General features: G+C 40.7%; 1 protein-coding gene across 4 annotated transcripts in view; it reads left to right on the top strand.

Moving 5' to 3' along the window:
* LOC311043340 (kinesin-like protein KIF2A) overlaps positions 1–15862 on the top strand; it is a 37607-nt gene that overhangs the window by 10147 nt on the left and 11598 nt on the right. Inside the window, exons 2-15 of one of the 4 annotated variants that reach the window (XM_084054543.1) lie at positions 925–1019; positions 2277–2402; positions 3281–3335; positions 4185–4298; positions 5005–5043; positions 7023–7123; positions 9078–9482; positions 11339–11402; positions 11719–11810; positions 12262–12404; positions 12666–12870; positions 13653–13763; positions 14479–14546; positions 15384–15512. In XM_084054543.1, coding sequence (XP_083910669.1) covers positions 925–1019; positions 2277–2402; positions 3281–3335; positions 4185–4298; positions 5005–5043; positions 7023–7123; positions 9078–9482; positions 11339–11402; positions 11719–11810; positions 12262–12404; positions 12666–12870; positions 13653–13763; positions 14479–14546; positions 15384–15512 — 1747 coding nt within the window. The remainder of the gene's footprint in view (positions 1–924; positions 1020–2276; positions 2403–3280; positions 3336–4184; positions 4299–5004; positions 5044–7022; positions 7124–9077; positions 9483–11338; positions 11403–11718; positions 11811–12261; positions 12405–12665; positions 12871–13652; positions 13764–14478; positions 14547–15383; positions 15513–15862) is intronic. The other 3 variants (XM_084054544.1, XM_084054545.1, XM_084054546.1) reach the window with 3 other exon arrangements.

Raw genomic sequence — 15862 nt, 5'->3', positions numbered from 1 at the left:
AATGACAAATAACTGAAATATACAAAGACATTATTGACATGTATAATTATTTTATACGTGTAAAAATAGTAGAAATAGCTGAAAAACACTATTTTCTGCTATTGCTGATTTTTTTAAATTTTATATTTGACATGGAAACGATTCTGGCTATTATGCAAAAATAATTGTGATTATCTCAAATAATTGCGATTAGACGATTATGTAATAATTGTGACAGACCTAGTGTCTATTTTGGGCATGTCATTATAGGTGAAAATGTACTAGCTCACAAATGCATCGCATTGCAATCTTGTAGCTTGTAGATCCAACTATTTTCACAATTTTCTTTTTTAAATAGGGCTGAAGTGTTTAAAACCAAAACAGTATACATAGATACTACAAAGTTCAAATGAGATCTAGTAGCTAGCTAGCCTGTTAAAGCCAGGGTTCCCACGGTCATGAAATTCCTGGAAATATTTTGAAATTAGTTTTCCATGACTGGAAAAGGTTTGGAACCAATCAAATATTTTGGAAAATGTTTGTATGTTCAATTATTCATAGTTTTTGTCTAACATTACATGAAATAATGTAACATACAACTGTAGAATGTTGTCCTGCGCTGCATGAGTGTGGCCTAATGTATATACCGGATGTCACGCAACGAAAATAAAATATCTACAAGCTATTAAGCTAATGTTGCACTGCAATACGTTGTCGGCCTGTAGATCTGTTATTTTTGTCACCTTTCCTGTCTGTCCTGCTGCATTGATAGCACACTGGTGTGAGTGCCTCATTGCACCGTATGATGATCGCTATGGGCCTGGAAATGGGATAAAATACTTTGGAAAAGTTTTGAAAATTCATTGTAAAAAATGTGTGGGAACCCTGTAAAGCTGTTAGCCCACCTGACGCCTGAGTAAGCAGTGTTTGTGACTCCTCCCACAGGGCGGATCCACCAGGCGATGGTGACGTCACTGAACGAGGACAACGAGAGTGTCACAGTGGAGTGGATCGAGAACGGAGACACAAAAGGGAAAGAGGTAAACCTCCAATCCAGTCGTTACCAAACGATGAATAATGCATCTGGAGAGCTGTGGAGATTACACAACCAAGTGCACATTGTTTTACAGCCCAGCCTGACAGCAGCCTCTCTTCTACCCGGACGCACACGAGCTCCCAGGGCCCGTGACTGGAGTCATAAACCAAACAAAATGTATTTTGTAAAGATTGTCTTAATGCATTGTTGAATCAGTTAGAGCCTTTGGTTGTATAGCTGCCTGGCCATGAAATAAGTCCAAATGTTGTTCTCCATCTTTTTTTGTTGCTTCTGTGCTCCTTGAGCGAGAAACCAATATGGAGATTACTGTATCTGTCTGTTTGTGTCTCTTTTATGCCGACATATGGAGTTCTGTAAGAGAGAAACAGGTGTGCTTCCTCTGGATGCCTTTTTAGTTTAGGCAGTGGGTGCTCAGCTATACATATAACTTAAATCAAATACCACCGAAGTGGAAACAGCGGCACTCCAAAATAAAGTATGCAAGACTGGCACAGATACAAATTCTCATTTTATTGAGACCATGTTAAACTGATAATCGGCTGGTTGGTTAAAACCGGACTCAAGAGCCGTTGTGAGGCTTAACTGGGTTGTAAGGCCAGCTAGTCGTCCTTGTAGATGTAGCCCGTGCTTAGCTGGGTTGTAAGGCCAGCTAATCGTGCTTGTATCGATGCTTGTTACTCTGGAGAGAGTTAGGATTGCTTTGAGCGTTCTCAATAAAATGAGAATTTGTATCTGAGCCAGTCTTGCATACTTTATTTTGGAGTTTCGCTTTTTCCACTTCGATGGTATTTGATATGGAGTTCTGTGTCAGGCATGCCCAAATATGGAGTCTTGGTCAGTCTATGACGTCAGTACTATGACATCATATATATCTTTTTTATATGTAAAAATGTTTTAGGCTTTTCTGCCTTTATTCATAGTACAGTGGAGATATGATAGGATAACGGGCAATGAGTCGGGAGTGACACGCACCAAAGGTCTGTCAGGCTTGGGCATCGAACCCACAACTCGCTGTCAGGCTGCAATGGGGATTTGCAGATGTATCTTAAAAAGTTTGAGGTCGATCAGTCGGACAGTTCTCGAGATAGGCTGGTGACACACTCACAGTGATTTTGTGAATGTATTGAAGGATTGTCTGTGAAATCTGTGGCTGTTTGGATCTTAACACAATTAAATACACTGAGTTATCACTGTAATTATCCATGTGCTGTGTTGATAAAGGTCTCCTCTCTCTGAACAGATCGACTTGGAGAGTATATTTGCTCTAAACCCAGATGTCGCCCCAGATGAGGAGATTGTCCCGAGCCCAGAGACCCCACCGCCTCCCACTCCTGTTTCTGTTACTAAAATCAGTAAAATTGCAAAGGTAAGAAATGCCGTAATATCTGGCCAGGTAACAGCTAAACATACTGCTTGGTAACCTCCTCACCTTAGCTTGACCACACAGAACAGCTATAAGGACAACCCGTGTACAACGTTTGATTGCAGCTAAACTGCTTTGTCATGCTAAACCAGTGGCATGGCTCCACTTGGCTCGGACCTAAATACGAGTATTGGATCCTCTTAAGTAACCTGCTAATTGGACCTGCTGAGTGCACTATTTGTGTCACACAAAGGATCCATAATTATTCATTATTTGTGACTGCATGCATCGTAGCTACAGGTTTAACACACTTGAACTGTTTCTTTTCTCGTTTTAACATGTTGATGGAGCAGCACTATTAAGAACTAAACAGACTCCAGTAATCAGCAGTAATCTGATTCCCAGTCTTTGTCTATTTCTGTAGCCCTTCATGTACTTTACAAGCTGACAACGCATGACATTGTGATGCGTTAGGAGATTGTAGGTCTGCTTTTTTTTCTTTTTTTCCCCCCCCCCCTCCGCTTATAATGACATGCCCAAAATATTGACACCAGGGTTAATGTGGTTAAGGGGCCAGGGCATGATCAAATAATAACAAAAAGTAAGAGTGAGAATCAACCATTGTTAACCCAAGTTTGAGGTTCACAAGAGGATCATTTTCTTTGGCTCACGATGCGGATATCAATCGACACAGAACAGTCAAAACTTAACAAAGGACTAATGACTAAGTACACCAACATACAGGGAAGCACAGTGCAATGGGCATTCAGACGGCAGGATTATACGTTTCAAGCAAATGTTGAGGTTGAAATTAATATTTCAATGTGCAGATGATGAAGAAGTATTGTATTTCTATATTGAGTATGTGTTTTCTCTTCCAGAACCGTCGTACAATAGCACCGGCTAAGAGTGAAGCTCCATCCAGAGATAACAGAGGTAACGTTTGTCTCATCTGCTTGTATGACTGAAACTGTCGTCCTTTTTGATCGATTACCGATTCATCTAAAGAGATTTACACTTTTCCAACTGTAATGCATCAGCGATTTTGTTCCGCCAGTGTGGACAGTGTTCAGAGATATGATAAAAGAACACAACCCCCTGGGCGACTCGATTGCAGAGTGCTTGGGTTAGGTTGTTTATGGCTTCCTCCGAGTGATGCTGCAGCTTTGATGGCTTCATAGATTCTTTAGAGTAGGTACAACGAAATCTTTAGTTACTAGTTACTTTTTTGATTTTGATTATTATTACAAAACATACAGTAAACATTTCGGCCATTTAAAAATAGCCGATCTACAAGCTCACAATGCGTCACAGAGCTTGTAGATCTGCTATTTTCAAAAGATGTTACCTTTGAAAACTTGAAATGGGGAGTACTTTTACTTTTGGTACTTGAAGTACATTTTGATGCCAATACTTTTGTACTTTTACTCAAGTACATTTTGAATTCCGGACTTTAACTTGTAATGGAGTATTTCTATATTGCAGTATTGATACTTTTACTTAAGTAAAATATGTGAGTACTTTTTCCACCACTGCTTCTTATGTACAGTACATACATTTAGTTCAGCACCTGTGAATGTCTGTTGGGATGTGCGTGCTTCCCTCTGGACTCCGTTTCATAGATTCTTTGACTGCACTATCATCACTGTTGTGTAAATTCATGTTCTTTCTTTGTCACTTTTAGATTGGCTATTTTTGCCGAATGTTCGGCAATTATGAAATGCCCCGATTAATGATGCTTAGGGTTCATTTGGTTGATAGACTTTGTGCTGTGTGTTGTTGTAGTGGTGGTGACCCGTGCCAGACCGCCCCCACAGCCCGAACCGGCACCCCCTCCTCCCCCCGTCCAACAGCCTGCACAGCCAACAGCGGCTCAGACACAACAACAACTCCAGAACGGTAATGCAATAATTCTATCATCTTCATTTGACCCCTCCTAGGGCATCATAATATGTGTTGTAAATGTGAAATCTGACCTCCAGGAACCTCATAGACCCCTGGTACTGCTGTCTTTCTGTCCCACCAGGAAGTTAATTATAATGGATGTTGAAGCAACGTGGCAGATAAGAATCATCTGGTTGTCACTAGAAAGCTACCTTAGAAAGGACAGAATTTTCTTACATTTGGGCACGGTTTAATTACATACATGAATACATTTCAGTTAATGGTTAGGCACTGTTATGATGGTTAGGTTTAGGCATGGATTTGGTGTGGTTAATACTCTGGGGAGGGCATTCCGACGGGACTTACAGTCCTTTTGTAAAGGTGACCACACTGTGTAGTGATGACTGGGCTGATTTCAACGGTCTACTTTTTCTCACACCAGTAGAATGCGCAATGTTTTTTTTTATTTCGCAATAATTCATTGTTAATGGCATGCTAATGTCCTACTTAAATCTGTAGACGGTAGCCTGAGGTTTTGTAGCTGAAAATGTCAGGTATCCCACATTGTGAGTTAAATACATTCACAGTATAACAGGTGGTTTGTTCTGTTTGTTTTAGAGGTATTTTCAGCCCACAGAGATTACACTTGTGTTTTTTTTGTTCTACCATTCTTAGTATATATATTTAATTTAAAATTTGTTGTTGATCACGTTCATCACAGAGCCCTCACATCGGCCACTCTCCAGAAAGGAACAACTTAGTATGTATGATATATCTGAACCCCCTAAACTCTTCATGGTGATTCTAAGGATCTGGGATCTGATTGTTTCAATGCTGGATAGATGTGGTTTCAGAGCTGTGGTGTGATAAGCTTATGGTACATTTAATTGCTCATTTATACTCTTATCGCGCAAGGGTTTTGCTTTCCAAAAAAGAACAGATCTACAAATTAACCACATAATCCATAGCATCCCTATTATCCCTGACATGTCATAATAATAATCCATCATTCGGTGACACTAGCCAAACATTTGGCAAAAGTAGCAGAGCTACAAGCTCACAGCTAGTTGTGACGCAGCGTAAGCTTGTAGATCATCTATTTTAGGTGAAGAGATTTGGCATAAAGAGAAAAAAAGTAGGCGACCAAGTATAGAGCCCTGGGGGACCCCCGGTCAAATAATTATATGAGTGGTTAATAATGCATTTCATTGCGATCTTTCTTTTTGGCAAGCAACACCCTCATACTATGGAGTATAAATTAGGCTATAGAGCAAACACAATCCTTCCAGTAGACAGACACTGTCTGGATATTAGAGAGGATGGGCATAAACCCTGACTGACTGACATGTACCACTAACATACATACAGTACAAGGAGAGAGTGATACTATTATAAATGTAAACCCCAGTTATGAACAATATCCCCATTCATTCCTCTCTGTAAAACTCCCATCTCAAGCAGTTCGATTTACAGTACAGTAAACACACACATTTACACACACTAAAATATATCACACAAAGTCATCAAAAAGCTGTTCTGATGGTGGTGTCACTTAGATTTAGTCATTTGGGTCGATTGTGACATAATCCATATAAGTCCCATATGCATGGGGCGTGGGTGGAGCATAAGCTTAAGGCACAATGGACTTAAATTACGAAATCTAAGTGAGAACACATCAGAATAGCATTTTGATGGTGTGTGGTAACCTTTGTGTAAAATTTGCTACGTTTGAGCATCAGACTTCAATAACAATCATGAAAAGGGCGATATATGTCAATAATTGAAAATTGTATTGGTTTCGAGGAATTTCGTGTGATTTTGAGGTTATTGAGTTATGTTTTGAGAGGCATCAGACTTAATAGGAATCATGAATAGGTATACGTATATTGGAATAGGAATATATTGCAATAATGGAAGAAGATATATGGTTACAAGTATAAAGGTTTTCAGGAATTAAATCCTATCACGGTAAGAGTGACAAAGGACCCACATGTCAGAAAGGCTTTTATGGTCCTTTATAAAGTTGTCAGGCCAGCCTTAAGGTCATTACACACCGGCGAATATACGCAAAATTCGGACTCGTTCCGAATAATTAAAAGACGCTTTTTCACTTCGCTTTTTCGCTCCGTGGAAGCTTGCATTGACTTTATAAGGTTTTTAAAAAAAAAACGTGCCCGGTGTGTAAGTAGTCTGTGGCTGTGTTACTTAGCAGTAAGCCAAGGCTAATCTCACATCTCTCAGTAGCTCATTAATCTTGACCTCTGAAAAGAATCAAGTGTCTAAAATTCACCTTTCCGTACCTGCATTGTCGCATTTGCTTCTCACGGTGACTAATGGGTTTTTGACTAATCATATGCCTGTTACCACTAATCGTTGGGGTGTTTGCTGTGGAGATTTAGAATAACATGCTTTTGATTGGTTTGATTGTGAAACAACATCCTATTCATTAACCCACCCGCTGTTATGATATTGTTGTTTTTATAGTGTTACTAGGCAATGAGTGATGAAGGATGTTAGTGTCCCTCTGTCCCCTCCATGTAAACTTCAAATGAGAACGGCAAAAATATTTTGTGCCAAGGACAAACATTTTTCAAACACTTCCCAAGGGACGAGCTGTGAGCTTGTATATCTGCTATTTTTGATGCTAAAATCTAAAATGACACAGATCGCTTTCCCGGTTTTAGTGTGTTAAATGAGTAGGGCTTATTGTTCTTTTCTGGTCTCCTCCCTTCATGACAGCGAGGAGGAAGTCCAACTGTGTGAAGGAGGTGGAGAAACTCCAGGAAAAGAGAGAAAGACGTCGACTACAGCAGCAGGAGCTGAGAGAGAAGCGAGCACAGGTACAGACAGACGCAGTGTCCTGCCTTGACTCCTCTTTTATGTAAGCAGGGATAATCCACTCTGAGCAGTGAGGTAATGGAAAAGTATTGCATGATGCTGCTGAGGCTAATTGCTGTCTTTGCCTCTGCGGTGCGCATTATGTTTTGATAACAGTTGTTTATCCCTGTCACTTATCATGACTACTTGCCAATGATGAAAATATAAGTACTGCAAGTATTTATTCATATTTGTCAGGCAATAAGCTCATTAGAAACTTTGTTTTGGAACTATCTTCATCAAACTAGTTGGCAAGGCAATTTTATTTGTATAGCACATTTCAACAAGAAGGCAATTCAATGTGGTTTACACAAAACATCAAGCAAAGAACCCACAATTATAAAATAACATTAGGATGCATAAAACAAAATAAGCACAAATAAGAAATACAATTACAGTGCAGAAGAGGAAGAAAAAGAAAGAAGTCAAACAAAGGCAGCGTCAAACAGAAAAGTCTTTAGTTGTGTTTCAAAGTGGCAGCACTTTTAAGAGTGCTGCCACTCTTAAAAGTGGCCGTAACCATTCAAAGCTTTATAGATCAACAGTAGTATTTTGAAATCAATTCTTTGACACACAGAGAGCCAGTGTAAGGATTTAAGAACTGGAGTGATATGCTCCACTTTCTTGGTATTAGGAAGGACTCTAGCATCAGCGGTCTTAATCAACTGCAGTCGTCTGATTGAAGTTTTTCTAGATCCTGCTGCGACATAAGTCCTTTAACCCGTGCTATATGTTTGAGGTGATGGTAGGCTGACTTTGATTGCAACGTTAACCTTTCTACTCGAACACATATGGAAAAGCAGAAATGAGCACCAGCTGAGTCAGCTGACTGTAGGCACATCTTTTACCAGAAGTATCAAGTATCAACACAAATTATTTGTGTTCCCCAGAAATGTTGAAAGTTGAACTGAAATCAATGTTAGTTTTAAGCATAGTCTGTAGCAAGCTAAGTGAACTGTCAAAATAAATGCATATTGATGAACTGGGATGAGACTGCAGTTATTTGAAAATAATGCACACCGTCTGACCAGTGCGGTGTGTGTGTGGCAGTGGCTCAGGGGTAGAGTGGCCGGTAGAGCGGCCGGATGGAAGCCGTGAGGTTTCCAGTTCGATCCCGGGAGTTAGTGTCGAAGTGTCCTTGAGCAAGACGCTGAACCCGTAATTGCTCCCGATGAGCAGGTTGGTGCCTTGCATGGTTTCCTCCGCCATCGGTGTATGAATGTGGGTGTGAATGTAATGCACAATCTATGTAAAGAGCTTTGGATAAAAGCGCTATATAAATGCACCATTTACCATTAACCCATTGAGACCTGAAGCCGATTCTGCATGTCTCCTAAATCTCAACAGTTTTCTGAAAAACGTATGTTTCTATATCAGTGGTGCTCAATCTTTTTCATGTCAAGGACCCCCACAATTATATGTATTTGGCTGCGGACCCCCATCAAAATATCTTGTTCCAGGGACCCCCAGAAGCAAAGATTTGAGTTAAAAATGTTCGCTTAAAGGGTCTACACCATGAATTTAAAAAATAATAATAATATTTAATATCATATTGTTTATGTCCCTCAAACGTTTTTCAAAAGGTTTGAGCCTAATTCAAGCCTCAGATATACTCATTCCAACTAACTTCTCTCTGGCTTATAAAGCACTTTCACCTGCAATACCACATTGTCCTGTTTGGCACGGGGCGCTATTGAGCCAGTTTGTATGCATGTTATCTCCTGGTTCTGTGTGGAAAAAGTAAAAAAAAAAATATGAAAAAAATGAGAAAAAAATAAAATTAAAAAAAAAAGTTTTTTCTTTTTTTTTTTTTTTGGTTGGAATTGAAAAACGGGAGGAATTGTTCCCTGACGTGACGTAGGCAGGGGGAACAAATCTGTCACTGACTCTCTTCCTTGCTATGTTTCTTTCTCTCAGGAGGTAGACACCACGGTTCCTAACTATGAGATCCTGTGCATGATCAGGGATTTCCGAGACAGTCTAGACTACAGACCTCTGACCTCAGCAGACTTGATTGAAGAACACAGAATATGCGTCTGTGTGAGGAAGCGTCCACTGAACAAGAAGGAACTGAACATGAAGGATCTGGACGTGATCACCATTCCCAGTAAAGACGTGGTGATGGTCCATGAGCCCAAACAGAAAGTGGACCTCACCCGCTACCTGGAGAACCAGACCTTCCGCTTCGACTACGCCTTCGACGACTCCACAACCAATGAGATGGTGTACAGGTTCACTGCCAGGCCTCTGGTGGAGACCATCTTTGAGAGGGGAATGGCTACCTGCTTTGCCTATGGACAAACTGGAAGTGGAAAAACACATGTGAGTACAGGGTGCAGTCCCACTACAACACACTTCATTACATTGGGTCTGACAGATGCCCTTACACCAGGGCTACTCAACTTAAGATGGCTCAGGGGCCACTCAGCAAAATACCAAAAGTCCAAGGGGCCGCAAGCTAAAAATGACGGTCCTATTTTCGATTTTCAAGGTTAGGGTTGCCAACTCCCAGAGATTGAAATAAGGGACACCTATCCTGGGCGCGCGGCAAAGCCGCGCGGCCGAAAAAAAATGGGGGTCAAACCCCCCCCAAAAACCCGAAATGCATAGAAAACTATGCATTATACCTGTAACAATTGATGTTTGTTTTTGAAAAAAAAAATAGCAACCCATATATTTGAACGGAAATGTATATTTTTTATCCTGTGCTTAAAAAAAAAAAAGACGCGGGCGGCGGGCCGCATGCGGCCCGCGGGCCGCGGGTTGAGTAGCGCTGCCTTACACTAAGATTTTTTTTTTTTTTTTTCGAAGTAAAAAAAAGTGCTTAGGAAGCGAGATACAGCCTTTTTCAGTTATACTGTAAGTTAAACAAGGAGTGGATGGAGCTGCAAATCTTCAGATAATGATATCTTGGGTTCATGTGTGGTAGCTGTCATTTAGGGCTGCACTGTCATAATATCACAATATTGAGTAATGCATAATCGATGCAGAAAGGCAAATCTTCAGATAATGATATCTTGGGTTCTGAAATTATTATTATTTTTTTAATGTTTTAACTATTTTTTTCAAAAACACGTGAAACACGTTGGCACGTTGCACCATAGCGGTGAAACGCGTGAATGGCACTCAATGAGTTAAACAGGCAGAGTTGTTTATCCTAATGGGTGGCACCACCTGTGGCAATGACTCAGATGCTCCTCATATCTGTGTGTCGAAGTGTCCTAGAGCAAAATATTGGACCTCTAACTGTTCTCGATGAGCAGGTTGAAGCCTTGCATGGTTGCCTCCACATGTGTGAATGTGTACAATATAAGCACTTAATGTAACGCAACATAACATCGCACACTTCAACTACTGTTGAAGTGTGTGATGTGAAATGGTCAACTCTAGAATGGATCAATTTGGTGTACATGTGGGCGTGGTCATGTTTATTTTTTATAAGTTTACGTATGGGTTTAATGTAGTTAAGGCTAGGATCAGGATATGGGAGGGTGTTCACCATGCAATAACATTGTGATGTATGCACAACCGTACACCAAATCCATCCATCCATCAGAGTTTATGTTGAAATCAGGCTCTGGGCAGTAACGGCTGGACATGTCAAACTAAATCTCGGAACCATACATGTCGGAACCATACATCTCAGAATAGCATACATGTTTCCCATATCCGTTAGGACAGACTAGTTCATGTGTGGTAGCTGTCATTTAGGGCTGCACTGTGTCATAATATCACAATATTGAGTAATGCATAATCGATGCAGAAAGGCTTAAATCTAATTGATTTCCCTTGCTCTACTTAGAAATACTGCCAATACCATGAACTTGGATGCAGCAATATTCTCTCATCCATTCAGGGGTCATCGCCATGCTGGCTTGTGGTGGACATTTTTGACAAAATTCTATTTTTGCCATGGACATACAATATAGATAAACACATAAAGAGCTAGCCCTAAATGACCATTACAGGTCTGTAACTCTGAGTCATCTCAGTAATTGGGTGTTGTGATCAAAATAAGAACATTATAATGGTGTGTAAAAACAAAATCAAACATTTGGCACAGACAAGGCCAAGTCTTGCCACGGAAACATGCGTCCGTGTACGGACATATTGATGACCCCTGCATCACACAGATGGTAGTATGTTATTGATCTACGGTATGTGTTTGTGTATTTCAGACTATGGGTGGAGATTTTTCTGGAAAGAACCAGGATTGTGCCAAAGGAATCTACGCATTAACTGGTGAGTGATTCTCTCAACTGTTCTCTGGGTCAGCTGATATGTTGTATGTTGAGTTTTTATTTCGTGTCATATATGAAGGAAGTCGGCATGTCAAACATTATCGCCACGGTTGCGGCATTTGTCAAATGCAATTTTCTTGTCACCTTTGTGAAAAAGTAAGGTTACACACAATTGCCATTGCCTGAGGCTATCCGGGCTGGCGTGTCAGCCCGAGCTGTAGCCATAGGCAGGCCTAATGCAGCTGGGCCCGAGGTTAGTTACAGTGATAATCTCTGTGTGTCATCATGGATATTAATATTCATATTCTGTGATGCAGCTCGGGATGTATTTCTCATGTTGAAGAAACCCAACTATAAGAAGTTAGAACTACAAGTGTACGCAACTTTCTTCGAAATATACAGTGGGAAGGTAAGTAGTTTACATAAAGAACTCCACATTTACAGTACATTATAACACTATGAATCCTTGAGGGGACCTTTGGCCCTCGCAGTAGTTAACAGAAAGTACTGTATCAGTAGAGAGAGATATAAGGGCCTTTCACACAGGAAGCAACGGACATGCGGAGTAATTCATTTTCAATGAGAGGTGAGCAGGCATGTAGTGAGGTACAGGCAATCTAAAAGCGACAAGCGCACACGGTCATTTCACGCACATGCCTGCCCGCAACAAAAGAGTTGAACTGTGTTGAGCTAGTTACTTAAATCCTGGCGTCCCTATTTTGGGCATGTCAATATAGAAAATATTTTTCAAAAATAGCAGATCTACAAGCTCACAGCTGGTAGATTGGATATTTCCGCTATTTATTCGTTGTACGATGAAGTAATAGGGCTTAAGTGGTTAATTGTGTGTCCATGCATAGGTGTTTGACCTGCTGAATCGTAAATCTAAGCTGAGGGTGTTGGAGGATGGAAAACAGCAGGTTCAGGTGGTGGGACTGCAGGAGAAAGACGTCAGATGTACAGAGGATGTCCTCAAACTCATAGAATTGGGAAACAGCTGCAGGTAACCACACATCTACTCTGCTTGAGAAGTTCACATTAAAATAATTTCTTGGATTAATTGTCATTCATGGTGCAGTTGTTCATCTATTCTTCACAATATTTTCTTTCCTCCAACCCGGGCAACCCCTTTTCCCTCATTCTCTCTATCCACCACCTATTTTCTCTTCCATCTAAATGTTATTGAATTGTTTCTGTCTCTACGTTTATTGTTTTATCTTGATTTCACTGCTGTTTTACTTGTCCCTCCTTCACCTGCTCTCAGAACATCGGGTCAGACGTCGGCCAACGCCCACTCCTCTAGGAGCCACGCCGTGTTCCAGATCATTCTACGGAGGAAGGGGAAGATGCACGGCAAGTTCTCGCTCATCGACCTGGCTGGGAATGAGAGAGGAGCGGACACATCCAGCGCAGACCGCCAGACTCGCCTGGAGGGAGCAGAGATTAACAAGAGTCTCCTGGCACTAAAGGTCAGGGGGCATGTGGGGACAGACGGGGCCTGGCACCAATCCTCTGTTACCAATAGCCTTTTTCCACCAAAATATAACACGCTTCCCATGAGCATGCTGATGCTTGCAGGGTTGCCTGTAACGTCGAAGTGTGAATGGCTGAATGTAATGCACATTGTAAAGCGCTTTAGATAGAGGCACTACAACAGCGCTACTCAACCCGCGGCCCGCGGGCCGCATGCGGCCCGCCGCCCGCGTCTTGGCGGCCCCTTGTGGTCAAACCAAAAAAAAAAAAAAAAAAAAAATCTTTTTTTTTTTTAAGCACAGGATAAAAAATATACATTTCCGTTCAAATATATGGGTTGCTATTTTTTTTTTCAAAAACAAACATCAATTGTTACAGGTATAATGCATAGTTTTCTATGCATTTCGGGTTTTTGGGGGGGTTTGACACCCATTTTTAGGATAGGTGTCCCTTATTTCAATCTCTGGGAGTTGGCAACCCTAACCTTGAAAATCGAAAATAGGACCGTCATTTTTAGCTTGCGGCCCCTTGGACTTTTGGTATTTTGCTGAGTGGCCCCTGAGCCATCTTAAGTTGAGTAGCCCTGCACTACAACTATGCTGACCAATTGCCATTTAACCTTTTGCTCAAAGCCTTAAATCATTTCACATGACGGGTCACCTCTCAGCCTCAAGTCTCCTTCAAAACTAAATATTTTAATTTGATCTGAGTGTACCTTTAAAGTGGTAGTGTTTGAAATGAAATGAAAAGGTGTGTCTTCTTTCTGTCCATCCATCAGGAGTGCATCAGGGCTCTGGGACGCAACAAGCCTCACACCCCCTTCAGGGCCAGTAAGCTCACTCAGGTCCTCAGAGACTCCTTCATTGGGGAGAACTCCCGTACGTGCATGGTAAGTTCACTCTCCATTGTTGGCAACATGCTAATGCGTGCCCTACATTATATTGACAAGTATGAGGACATTTATACATGAAAGTTACATTTATATCTTCCGAGAGTGGATTATATATTAGACCTAGCATCCATTCAGACAATAAACTACATTTTAGACCCAACATCCATTCAGACAGTACACTACATATTAGACCGAACATCCATTCAGACAATAGAATATACATTAGACACATGTATTCAGTCAGTAGACTACATTGGACCAGGAGGAGTGCACAAACATTTGCAGCAACGATCCAGAAATATTGATTCATGTTAATCGCGAGCCAACTAACCATTGTAATATTCATTCATCGTAATTCATTGCTTGACTGCTGATAACAACCATGTTCAAAAGTCAGTGATGTGTGAGTCAAGACTCAAAATGCATGGGTTTTTTACAAGGCACACCAAAGTCTAATCTTAAAAGTATATAAACAAATGCATGTAACACATCCCAGTAAAATGTCGATAACAGGTGCATACATTTATATGTATTTGAATGATCAATTTCAATTCTGTAACTTCAATAGATAGAACCAAGTTTCGGTTCAGAGTGCAAACCTTAGACACTAGACAGTCTTAATCTGTATTCTTAATGCAGGGCTTTATAGAAAAATCCAATAAAATGTATTAATAGTTGATGTACTGCTAATAAATGTTAATGCCTTGTACAGATTTCTACCATATCTCCTGGTATGACATCATGTGAAAATACCCTCAACACACTACGCTACGCTAACAGGTAGGAATGGAGAATAATGAAAATTAAACTTAAACTGACCTTAAGGGAATTATGTCTTGCCAAAATATATTAGCAGATAGCATTGTAGAATAAAGTCATTTAGATATTGTTAATGTGTGAGTTGCGTTACTGAAATCAGATGTCACTGTAATTAATTTGGTCTTTTTGACTGCTTTAAGATTGTGTTGCATGTCATTAATACTTTGAGTTGTCTTTCATCATTTTGTTAATGTATATTAGATAAATATGAGATGATAAAATTAGTTCTGAGCCAACCATGAGGTTCCTGAGAGGAAATAATGACATTCTTATGTTGTAATCTGAATGTGAAACAGGGTTCCCACGGTCATGAAATTCCTGGAAATATTTTTGAAATTAGAAAAACAGTTTTGGAATTAATCAAATGTTTTGGAAAATCTTTGGATATACATTGTGAAATACGTGTGGCCTAATGAATAGCCTACAGGACGTCACGTGACAAAAATAATAAATCTAAAAGCTAACAACACGTTGAACCGTGATACGTTGTTAGCTTGTAGATCTGTTAATTTTGTGACTTCTGTCTTGGGGCATTGATAGCACAGAGGCGTTAGAGCCTCAATATTGCACCGTATGATTGCTATAGGTAAACGTTATTGTACATCATTCAGTGTTTTCAACTTGGTCCATCTGATTTCAGTACGTCACATAAGTGTGAGGGACAGGGATAGCTTGTGTGAATCTCCATAGTTCAGTCTGACACTCTTTATTCCCTCTCTTGTTCTCCTGCTATCTTTTCCTCCTCTACTCTCCTCCTCCTCCTCCTCCATGCTCTGTGTGGCGTGCACGGCTGTGCAGAGTGAAGGAGTTTGGGATAAGTCCATCTGACATCCCCTTCTCTCAGGGCGGTCAGGGGTCTCGCCCTGAACACTCACCCACCAACACGTTTGATTACGATGATGACTTTGCTGAAACTTCTCCCAGCAGGTCAACATTCCTGAAAGCATGCACGCACACGCTCGCACACACACACACACACACACACACACACACACACACTGAAACAAGCACACATACAACACACACCTACAAATGCATGCACACGCAATACACACACAAACGACATCTACACGCACGTATACGTCATGTATAGACATACATAGTGCACACATACAGTACATACATGTACACGCATCCCTACATGTACATGTACAGTACACACGCCCTTACAGTGCGCAAGAATACACATAAACACACTACCCACACACATTACATACACATAGACACACTAAACTTATTAAACAAACGCACTACACACTCACTACATGTACAGTACA

The sequence above is a fragment of the Gymnoscopelus microlampas genome (genome assembly GCF_963454915.1).
Source record: "Gymnoscopelus microlampas genome assembly, chromosome: 4".
In the NCBI taxonomy this organism is placed as follows: Eukaryota; Metazoa; Chordata; class Actinopteri; order Myctophiformes; family Myctophidae; genus Gymnoscopelus; species Gymnoscopelus microlampas.
Note: the sequence above shows the minus strand (reverse complement) of the source record. Positions and strands in the feature narration are given on the sequence as shown.